This window comes from Trichosurus vulpecula, chromosome 4, assembly GCF_011100635.1.
Source record: "Trichosurus vulpecula isolate mTriVul1 chromosome 4, mTriVul1.pri, whole genome shotgun sequence".
In the NCBI taxonomy this organism is placed as follows: Eukaryota; Metazoa; Chordata; class Mammalia; order Diprotodontia; family Phalangeridae; genus Trichosurus; species Trichosurus vulpecula.
The window spans coordinates 260642113-260654291 of NC_050576.1; the positions used below are offsets into that span (position 1 = coordinate 260642113).

Sequence of the window (12179 nt, forward strand, 5' to 3'; positions counted from 1 at the left end):
TAGCGCTGTCCCCTGTGCCATGCCATCCCCATTGGGGGATACCCAAACAAAGACGAAACAGTTCCTGTACAAAAGGAACTAATGTTCTACTTGGGGTATAAACAAGTATGATAACTATGGGATAATAGAGAGAGTATCCACAACAAAGTGAGTTGGGAAAACACTTGCCTTGGGAGATGGCACATGATCTGAACCTTGATGAAAACTGGGAATTCTAAGAGGCAGAGATGAGAAGTGTATGCATATTAGGCATTGGGAGACAGCAGAGGCAAAGGGATAGAGCAAAGAGACAGAGTTCCAAATTTAAGGAAGCATAAGAAGGGCAATTGGGCTGGAATATACAGTAGGTAAAGAGGGTCCACTCCCCTTCTCCAGCTCATATAATACTGTGTGGCAACATATAATAAACCTGGAAAGATAAGCTGGAGCCTGATTGTGTAGGGCTTTAAATGCCAAACAGATATTTAAGATTTGCTGTAGGAGTAACAGAAGGTCACTGAAGTTTCTCAAGAAGGAGAATGATGATTTTTTCCCCAATGCATCCCATTTTATTTGAATATTATTTTCCCAATAGTAATATTGACTTGAATCATATTGGGGACATTGTGGTACATTTTTTTTATCCTGTCAATTAAGATGAGGAAAGAAGATTGAAAATACAACTGAATAGATTTCTTGAAGAAGTAATTGGCTCAAGTAAATAAAAGGAACAAAAAGAAAAAATAAAATTGAACAGAGTTTCTGAGCATAAGGATGAGAAAAGTGTGGGAATCATTTATCAAGGGCATTCATTAAGGGAACAGGTGACACCTCCGGGTTACACATTCGCCTGCATGTCCTGAGATTCCTTTTAACCACCTATAGTTCTGAGATTTTAGAAAGTTTCCGATACACTGAAATAGTGAAGTTCACGTCAGTTAGAGACCTGAATTCTGGGTTATTTACTACTAACTAGGCTATTATTTTCAAATCATAGGACATTTTAAAACTAGAGAAGCCAGAGAGAAGAAGTAGAGATTGGTGGTTAAAATAGAGGAAAAAGTCAGAAGCCTTGGCCGGTTTTTAATTTTTCTAATGACTTGTGGGGCAAAGTTTCAGGGCAGATAATTCTGTTTCCCCACTCTGATTACCCGACAAATACTACTTTGTTTGCTTTATTAAAGATGAGCAATTAGACTTCTAAGGAACTTGCTATAACTTTGCCTGCCCCAAAGGGAGGCAGAAACTTAATTGATCAGGGCCTAATAGGTTGTATAAAAGCATCGTGCCATTATAATGCTGTTAATAGACCCTCACAGGAAAGGAGTGATAATAAGAAGTGTGGTTTTTCATTATTTAAGATTTGCAAGTGAAAATACTTAGGAGTGATAATCTCTTGTCAAGATTACTCTGGCCCCTTCACCTGAGGGGTTTCAAAGGATAATGGGCTAACAATACAGACCCAGTCATAAAGTGTATGTCCCCCCAAGACCTGACACTACAAGAAAAAAAGTGCTAGCTCTGGAGTCAAAAAACCTGGATTGAAACCCCATTTAATACCTTCCTCATAGGAAAATGAGCAGATTGGAGGAGAAAATCTGTAAATTCTCTTTAGATTCTAAATCTATGAAGTAGAATCAAGTTTGCTCACTTGCGACACATACAAGAACCCCAAGAAGATGGAAAAAAATTTTCAGCCATGGTGACTGTCATAAGATTGCTACTGAGTTATAGAGGGATGTGATATGTGTTGATGGAGAGAGGACCCATCCCAAGGAAATCCTGGTCCTTTGATATTTTGAAGTTATTTGTGAAAATAATAAGTAACACCCTTTCCTTTCCCACAACTCTTCCAGCCCTAAATGGATATATGTTCGGAAATCTGCCAGGACTCAATATGTGCCTAGGTGACAAGATTTCATGGCATGTCCTCAGTGTGGGAACAGAAGAAGATATGCATGGGATATATTTTTCAGGAAACACTTTTGTCTCTTTAGGAGGGAGGAGAGACACCATAAATGTGATTCCACAAACTTCCGGGACTCTCTTTATGACAGCAGATTCTCCAGGTGAATGTTCGGTTCTTACTCTGTGATGTTTCTCGAGTAGTCAGTAGGAGGTACTCTTTGTACAGGACCAAGAATTCTTAGAGCTGGAAGTTTACGGAGACAAAAGAAACGAATTTTAATTTGGATGGTGTAGAGCTGTACAGCAGAGCAAACAGGTAGCTGGCTGGAGGGGAGTCGTGGATATCCGAGATGCACAATTATTTTCAGGAGGCTCCAGTGGTGCCAAAAATAATAATAATAATTAATAATAATGATAAGAGCCAGGTCATATATTTCGAATTGAGAGAAACCATCCTATCATCCAACTCCCTCATTTTGCTGAGGAGGAAAGCAAGACCCTGAAAAGTTCAGTGACTTGCTCAAAGTCACACAGGTAGTAACAGAGGAGGGATGTTCTTTACAGGGAACAACATCAAAAAGACACCAAGCTGGTGAAAGATTATCCCATTGTTCTGACATTCTGGGTTAATTTGTGTAATATTTCTCATAGGCTTGCACAATTTTCTGAGGCTCCTATGATTCTCCTCCTTCTTCTCTTCCTCCTCTTCGTTGGAGTCTCCATGCCCATACGAAAGAGTGCTGAATTTAGAGTCTGAGGGTGTGGGTTCAAATCCTACCTCATTACCTGTATGACGGCGGGCAAAATACTTTATGCCTGTGCCTCAGTTTCTTCAAACAAGTTTGACTTGATTTCCTCTGAGATCTTTTCCAGACCTAGATCTAGAATCTTATCTAATGTAGGCACTGCCTTTAACAATGTCAGTCACTACTGATCCGTATCCTACCCATCTCACTGTTTTCATCCATGTCCTCCCATGAGTCCAAAAATTTTGAAAATGATCATTTCTTTACTTTCTTCTCTGTACCTTCTGATTTTACCTCATTCCCTAGCTATGTTGTCCTTTGCTTTCCAAACCTTATTCCCCACATATGTTCCTTAATCTTCCCCTCACACCTTGGCAAGACACAGTCCAACAATAAATTGGGGTCAGTAAAGATCCCCTGCATGCCCCAAACCTCAAAGTTGTTGTTTGTACCCACTTGTCAAATCTTGCCTTTCTAATACACCACCAAAGTAACCAGAGTTGCAATTCTCCTTCCTCCTGGTATCATTAGCCTCATCATTACACGTTTATAAAACACTTTCCCACTTGTAGACACACAGCACCACTTATTGCCTGGCCTCTTAGGAATAGAACTGTGATCCGAGGTCCACGTTAATTTCAACTAGCAAACGGGCAATAGCAGGGCATTGTGGGTAGATCTACACAAATTAGCCATTTATCTAAATTCTGTAAAAGAAAAAAAAATAGCAGATGATGTGTAATAATTTTCACGTGTGGCCCCAAAGGAAAGAAGAGAAAATACACCTCTTTCTCTTCTTTTCAGACATGGGTGATTGTGGATACAGAACAGTGCATATATTGTTACACTTGGTTTATGTGTTAACTTTGCCAAACTGTTTCCTTCTCTCTTTTTTATTATTTCTTACAAGGGGATGGTTCTCTAGTGAGTGGGGGTAGAGGAGACAAGAGGAATATATTTAGAAATAAAGCTGACATAAGAAAAGATAACGATAATAGCTATATTCGGTTAAATGGCAAATAGAAATAAGGCTGGGTTCACACATGGTGCCAAATAGTTCTACTGATTGTTTTATTTTTTTTCCCTTATGACAGTCATGTGGTATCATGTGGATATAGCCCAAAAATATGTAAAATTGTGGGAGTCTGAAAAAGGAAGAAATCTTATCTAGGAAGGCAGTGTAGTACAGTGGAAAAAATCACGGAATTAGTCAGTGTACGTGGTGCCCCCGTGGTACCTGTGTGACTTTGAGCAAGTCACTGAAGTTTTTAGGGCCTCACTGTCTTCTGCTGTGAAATGAGGGAACTGGATGACAAGCGGACAGGTAAAGTCTCTTCCAACTCAAAATCTATGATCTTGTTCCTCTTTTTTTTTGCACCAGTGGAACCTCCTAAAAATAAAGGTGCATCTCTGATATACATGCCTTCCCTCTCTTGCTTCCTTTTTACTGTACTGACTACACCCTCTAAATTAAAATTTACTTTTCTTGTTGTCTCCATCAACCTCTGGCTGTAAAAGTTCCTGCTCCTGGCTAGACTTCCTTCACTCTTTCATGAACCACAAAAGCCTAGCTCTGCTCCTTTTCTCTATTCTCTTTTGCTCCAAATCCTTTCACTTTCTATTAAAATAAAAACTTTTTTGTTGAATTAAGAGAACACAAGGTCTCAAAGCACAGACTAAAAAGTGGTGTCAATGCATAAAGTATATAAACTTGTGATATCTAGAAACCCCTTAGCCTAAGGGGTGGGGTGGGTGGGTGGAATTTATTGTTGTGTAGCATAGAGCCTTAGTAAGGACTTGGTTTGTTTGTTTAATGTAAAGGACTTGTCCCGTTACATTTTTTGTTCTCATATATTCAATTCAAAGCGTACCCAGTAAATGCCTACTGTGAATAAGGCACAGGACTACCTGCTAGAGATATGAAGGCAAAAACCAAGCAGCTCTGCCCTCAAGGAGCCTACGTTTGATTGGCACTTACATGCTGTTAATGCCTTTTGAATAGATTCATATAGGAAGAGGAGTCTGATAAATTCACCAATTGTAAAACCTTCAAAATGACGTCTTTCTTCTTTACTTTCCTAGGGGAATTTGAAGTTAGTTGTGTCACAACAGACCACTATAGAACAGGTCTGAAACACAAATACAGAGTGAAACAATGCGACAAGCCTTTTAATGACAACGCACACTATAACAAGAACAAGGTTTACTACATTGCGGCCGTGGAAGTGGAATGGGATTATTCTCCCAGTAGGAAGTGGGGAAGGGAGCTGAGTCGTTTACAAGGAAAAAAGTAAGAAAGACGTGGGGGAGGGGGGTGGCGAAGCCAACCTCTAATTGTAAGCAAATGCACCCACTCTATACTTCTTCCTTTCAGTTATCTGTATATATGTGTTCCTATTCAATCCAACAAGCATTCATCAAACACTGTGCTAGGCACTGGGGGAGTACAAAGATGAAACTAAAACTAGCTTACATTCTATAGGAAGCTACATTCAATTTGATTCAGTTTGAATTGCCCTCTGACTTAAAATCTCCATGAGCTTTGATTATGGAAATATCTCTCATCTCTTCTCTGTCTTTCTGTTTTCTAGGTCTCTTTCTCTTCTTCTTCTTCTTCTTCTTCTTCTTCTTCTTCTTCTTCTTCTTCTTCTTCTTCTTCTTCTTCACTCTCTCTCTCTCTATCTCTATCTCTCTGTGTCCCTGTCTCTGTCTCTGTCTCTCTCTCACTGTCTCTCTCCCTCTCTCTCTCTTTCTGTCTCTCTCTCCCTCTCTCTGTTTTTCTCTCTCTCTCCATCTCTCTAACCCTCCTTTCTTTTTCTCTTTCTGTCTCTTTTTCTCTCTCCATGTGTCTCTGTCTGACTATCTCTATCCACCTTTCTCTTCACTCTTTCACAGTGTTCAATGAGTATATAAACTATCATCCTTCTTGGTATAAGGACCTTCACTTCTGCCGCAAGGTTTGATTCTTATCTGACATCATTAACTTTCTTCCTCACATCATGTGATGCCTCTCATTCAATTTCTTCTTAAAAATTTGCTTCAGTTTCAGTGCTACAACCACCTTACTAAGTACCTATTATGTGCTGGGTGTGGTCCTAAGGCTAAGGATACAAAGACAAGCATAGTATAGACCCTGACCTCACATAGTTTACTTTCCACTGATGGAACACTTTGTGTATGCAGATAAAGAAAAACCAAGTATGTACAAAGAATACACATACTTTCAAGAAGAAGAAAGTGCTAATAACTAGGAAGGGGCACCTGTAGGAAGGAGGTGGCCCAAGAGCAGGGCTTTGACTGAAGTTGGCGATTCTGAAAGGCAAACACCAGAAGGGTAGTGGAAGATGGGACCCATGTACAGGGAAAGCTGGTGGACCAGTTGGATTGTCCCTGAAAATACATTTCAGAATAAAAGCTATGAAAGTCCAATATTTTTTCCAAATTAAGTATAGGACTACAGGGGTGGAAATAACCACTCTTTAAGATAGTATCTTTATTCTATGAATAATATTTTTTCATGAAAGTTTTAATTTGAGCACTTTGTCCATCATAAATGATTAAATGAACTAAACTTTAAGTCTGTGTGTGTCTGTGTTTCAGTGAGACAAATATAAATATAGATAAAAAGTATGATTGGTATCTTGGTTCCAAATACAAGAAAGTTGTTTACATTCAGTTCACTGATGGCTCCTTCAAGACTCCAAAACCGAGAACCGAAGAAAACAAACATCTGGATATCTTAGGTACTGAACTGTGTGATTTGGCTGGTTGCTCTGTATGAACTGGGTCAGATTTTTCTTTCTTTTCTTTGATACCAGAAGTGGTTCCACTTCAGAAGAGTCTCAAACCTATCTGGACAGACAAGAATGAGCATTGTCCAGAGAATTAGAGTCATTACACATATCGACAAAATACAACAACCCCACAGAATGGACCCTGAAGATAGCTTTATAATTCAGTTTCAATGTGGTTAACTCAAGCTTCTGAGTTCAAAACACTACCTGGAAATATGTAGCTTTGTTTTTTATATGAATCTGGGCCAGCCCATCATTGCCCTCTTCACATCAAGCTGCAAAAGTTTGACGGCAAGATAGTAAAATCATAGGAGTTGCAGAATCTAGAAGTTGAAGGGACCTCTTCAGCATCACCTCCTAAACCATCTCTTAATTTTATGCATTAAAAATGTGGAACTGGGAGAGGGAAAAGGATTTGTCTATAAGCAGTATCTCCCTATTGTTCATTAAAATATGACTCAATGGGACAGCTAGGTGGTGCAGTGCATAGAATACCCATCCTGGACTCAGGGGGACCTGAGTTAAAATCTGGCTTCAGATACTTACTAGCCCCAGTGTGACTCTGGGCTCATCATTTAACCCCGTTTGCCTCAAAAAAAACTAAACAAGCAGAATAGCTTCGAAAGTAACATGTTGAATTTATTATATGCTATTTTTTAAAGTAGGTTGGATTACTACAGACACTTCTAGTTCCATATACTAATATGCATATATATACATATATATGAGGTTGAAACTTTATGCTTGAAAACATTTTTATCCAGCTAAGATGAATAACGGGTAAGTGAACAGGCAATCACAGAATTATAGACATTTAAAGAAGAAGAAGATGGATAGAACATAGAGTCCAACACTTTCAGTTCATAGAAAGAGAAAAGACTTAGAAACCAAGTCAATATGCATTTCCAAGTGCCCGCTACGCGCTACGCCCCATGCTAAGTGCTCCAGATATAACAACAACAACCAGTCTCTGGTCTCAAGGAGCTCATAGTCTAATGGAGAAGCACGATAACATAGGAGATAGAATTTGAAAGTCAGAAGGAGATTCTGAGGCCCCTGGCCCAACCCAAACGCAGTAGACATCACCTCTGGAACACACTTGAGAAGGTGGCATCCTATCTGTGTTTGAAGACCAATGTGAGGGAACCCATCACTTCCTAGGGACAGTTCATTCCACTCATGGACAGCTCTAATTGCTATGAAGTTGGTTGTTGTTATTTTGGGGGGTGGTTTTCTTTCTCCTAACTCCAAGTCTTAATTTGCCTCTTTGCAACTTCTACTCACTATTTCTTCTGGGACTAGGATTTTAAGACTGGAAGAGACCTTAGAAATGCTGCTTAGGTATAACTTTTAAAAATCGACCTTAGCCTAGAGAGCAGTAGCACCATTTTCTAGCCAAGAGTGTACTTCTCTCTACTCCATCCTGGATTCCCCAGACATGAAACCTAGAAGCAGCTTCATATGTGCACATGTATCACATTTGAACCTTTGTAGGTTTTGTAAGTGTGTTGGATCCCATTTTGACGTTAGGAATCCTCAGTTGATTGGATGATGTGCTGGCACTTTTTAAGTGGATGTTACTCCTTTGGTTTCCTCATCTGCGCTTCCAATTACCCTCCTTGTCCTCCTTGTTGTCCTCAGAGAAGGTTTCCTCAAATGTGGCAGGTCTTCAAACCCCATAGAAAGAGGGGAGCTTAGGGGCAGCTAGGTGGCGCAGTGAGTAGAGCAGCAGCTATGGAGTCAGGAGTACCTAAGTTCAAATCCGGCCTCAGACACTTGACATACTTACTAGCTGTGTGACCTTGGGCAAGTCACTTAACTCCAATTGCCCTGCCTTCCCCCCTCCAAAAAAAAAGAAAGAGGGGAGCTTGGAGAATTAATTAGTGTTTGAGGGCTTTCTATGAGATTCTTCACAGCATCCTAAAATAAGCATTCTTAGTACTAGGTGTTTATTTCTTATTTTGTAGGACTTTACCTGGCTTGAAAGGTTATGATATTTGTTAATCATCATAATAGTTTGGGCCAAAAGTAACACGTTAGATAACCCCATATACTTCTAGACTTTACAATTCTTTGAGATTGTTACATTACTTTATGTCTCAAAGACAAGAGGATGCCTAGGATGGGTAGTAGGATGGTCCTCTGATGGAAAGGAACAGAACCAATGTCAAGGAAATTTGGTATTGTTGAAATTTAAAAGTACTAATTAATTAATCAGTCAGCAAGTATTTGTTAAGGGTACTGGGGACATAAGTACAAAGAATGAAACAATCTCCATTCACAAAGAGTTTGTACTTTAATGAGGGTGACAAGTACATATGGAAACATATGCATCATAAATGCAAAGTGGATAAATACAAATATATGCAAATGGTTGAATTAAATGGTACTTTAGAAAAGAAGAAACTAACAGTTGGGGGAATCAGAAAAAGATAATAACAATAGCTAATATTTCTATAGCATTTTAATGTTGTAAAACACTTTATGTTATCTCATTTTATCCCTGCAAGAACCCTGGGAGGTAGGCGACATCAGAATCCCCATTTTACAGGTGAGGAAACTGAGGTAGACAGAGTTAAGTGACTTGTACAGGGTCATATAGTTAGTCAGCGTTTGAGGTAGGCTTCCAACGTGGTTCTACTTGACTCCAAGACCAGTCGAGAAGCCTAAGGCCTACTTAGAGAGCTCCATACAGAGAGCTCCTGGTTCTAGAGTCTAAATCCTGGGCTAATGTAGGGAAATGTCTTATTTAATGTCCAGTCTGCTCTGAAATCACCTTGTCTCAGGATTCCTAGCCAGACGCGCCAGATCTAGCCCAGCGTTACCCAGAACCATGCTCTACAGGGTGTTCCTAAAGTCTGGACACATAGGCAAAAATTCATATTTTCAAGAAATGAAATGAATGAAATTTTCAACCTTATTTTATTTAATTGGAATATTAACAAATAACATCTTCAATATGATTTCCATCATTTGTGATACAAAGGTTGATGTGCTTTGCAAGATTCATGTGAACTCGATGCAGTAACTACACATTGCTGTCAATTTTCCTATGTGTCCAGACTTTAGGAACACCCTACATAGCAGGCTTTAACCACAGAGCTCCTGGCAAGCAAGAGGGAGAACATAAAGTAAACATCTAAGAACAATTACTATGTACAGTGCATTAAAGTTTGCAATGCATTTCATTAAAGTCTCATCACAATGCTCTTATGGAGGTATTGCAAGGTTTTACAGATGAGGAAACTTAGCTAGCAAATTTCAGAGGTTAGATCTGAAAAATGTCTCTGCCTGTCTCTCTCTCTCTCACAAGCCCAGAACTGTGCCATGTTGCCAAAACAAAAATATTTCCCTTACAACAATCTTAAGAAACAGATAAAGTGCAACTCAGAGAAGTTAATTGATTTACCCCATGATCACACAGCTTGTAAAAACATTTGTTTGAGAATCAGAGGTCCTGGGTTCTGGTACTTATTATCTGTGACCTAGGACAAGTCACGTCACCTCCATAGGTCAGTTTCCTCATCTGTAGAACCAGAAGGTTGGACTAAGTGACAGCTATCTTTCCTTCTAGGTCTCAATCTATAATCCTAAATGTCAGGGCCAAGACTCAGAGTTAGGGTCCCTGACTTCCAATCCTTCAATTGGTCCTGCTAACCCATCTTGTCTCTTCAGTGCTGTGATGGGAATTCTGTTCATCAGCAATTGTTGCAGGTATCACATTTTTGACAGAATGGAAAGATCAAGAAAAAATATTCCTCTTTCCTCTTACCCCTTGGCCCTTGCCATGAGATTTTTGTTTGGTTCATTAGGAAAGAAAAGAAAAAAGAGCTGGCTCCATTTTCAAACTCCCAGGAATGCCGTAATCTGATGTATCAAATCTTACAGAGGCCATTGTTCTAAAAATGGTGCTCTGGAATCTAGGTCACCAAAGTCTTGAGAACAGCTGAAAGCCATGCTTTATAAACCAACAATGAGCTCCTTATTTGCTGCATTCATTTTGGTAGGCTTACAGTTCCCACTCAAACTCCCCAATCCTCTCATCCTAAATCTCCCTACTTTGCAGAAAACTTGGTTTTAATATTATGTGAGGGAGCTGAAACCAAGGGCACTACCTCTCCCCACTCCAAAAAAAAAAAACCCAAATTCATAGAGTAGGTGCCTTTTACAAGGCTATACCAGGTTTAAGGTACTCTGTGGCTCTGCATACACACACACACACACACACACACACACACACACACACACACACTACACCATAGTTCATGAGCCCCCACTAATGTGCTTGCCTTTACTTATCAGCCAGAATACGCAAGTAGTTCATAGCGTGGACATTTACAAAGTGCATATTAAGAAATGTAGCAATAAGACATTTTTATAGTCCTAGACTAGACTTTTTGGGGAACTCACTTTGTGAGGGGGACAGGAAGGGTTGTATCATCCAAAGGGGCTACAGTTAAACAAAAAGATAATTGATGAAAACCACTATGCTTATGTTTGGAGGGTAGATGACTTAACATTTATATTTTGAGTGAAATAACACCAATATATCTCTCTGTTTACTCCCACTAGGTCCAATGATTCAGGCAGATGTTGGGAATACAGTTACAGTCGTCTTTAAAAACACAGCCAGTAGGTCTTATTCTATACATGCTCATGGAGTGAAAACAGATTATTCCATTGTTACTCCAACAAAACCAGGTAATTATTTGGGAAGAGAAGTCATTTATCATAAGGAGTCTTTCTTGAATGCTTAAGGGGGCTATGATTTTTTCTATGTAAGGACTCCTTTCTAGCAAAAAGAAATCATAAACCTGCTCTGATTTCTTAGATGGTCTCTGAGAGTCTCTATGGGTCTTTGGTTCCCCTGTTAATGGAACTCTCCAGTTCAGCTAGTCTGGCTCATCAACAAGCCTATTCTTGAACCCTTCCAGTCTGTGAGGATCTGCTAGAGTTTGTATTTACCTTATCATTGTTTGAGAACCCAGGGTCACCTCTACACTGTGATGTGAAATAGCACCTTAGTTGAAGCAAGACATGGGATGATTTATGATGAGTAATATACCCCATAAAATCTTATAATATGAAAGTCAGGTGAACATTAATAGTAATAGCTAGCATTTGTATAATGTTTTATGGTTTGTTAAGCACTTTATAAACATTTTTTCACTTCATCTTCATAACAACCCTGGGAATCAGCATTATTATCTCATTTTTACAGAAGAAAACTGAGACAGAGTTTAAGTGACTTGCCCAGGGTCACACAGCTAGAAAGTATCTGAGGCAAGGTTAGAATTCAAGTGTTCCTAACCCCATGCTAGGAAAAAAAAATTTTAAATCCACAAACCCACACCTTTCAAGGAAGATACCTTGTCCAGAGAATGTGTGGGGAGTGAAGCTTAGAAATTATGTTTCAAATGCTATGCAAATTTACATCTACCTATAATTAGATTTGCAAAGAGATTTCTCTATCAGTATAAACCAGCTTGCAAGACTTGGAGAAGTGAATGGTAGGTGAGGAAGAAGATAAATACAAAGTAATCAACTACAAGGTAGTTTGGAAGGAAGAGTACTATCAGGTAGAAGGATCAAGAAAGAATTCCTGTAGAAGGTGGTAATTGAGCTGTGGTTTGAACGGAAAGAAGAATTATATGAGGTGGAGGCGAGGAGGGAAAACATTCCAGGTAATTAAGTATACTGTAGGTACTCAATAAATAATTGTTGAATTGAAACAATTTAAGTAGAATATATT

At 39.2% G+C, this 12179-nt stretch overlaps 1 protein-coding gene across 1 annotated transcript in view; it reads left to right on the forward strand.

Moving 5' to 3' along the window:
- Positions 1 to 12179, forward strand: part of LOC118847077 (ceruloplasmin-like) — a 52695-nt gene that overhangs the window by 33744 nt on the left and 6772 nt on the right. The window contains exons 11-14 of the mRNA XM_036755695.1: positions 1836 to 2048; positions 4716 to 4923; positions 6234 to 6376; positions 11000 to 11128. Of these exons, the coding sequence (XP_036611590.1) occupies positions 1836 to 2048; positions 4716 to 4923; positions 6234 to 6376; positions 11000 to 11128 (693 nt within the window). The remainder of the gene's footprint in view (positions 1 to 1835; positions 2049 to 4715; positions 4924 to 6233; positions 6377 to 10999; positions 11129 to 12179) is intronic.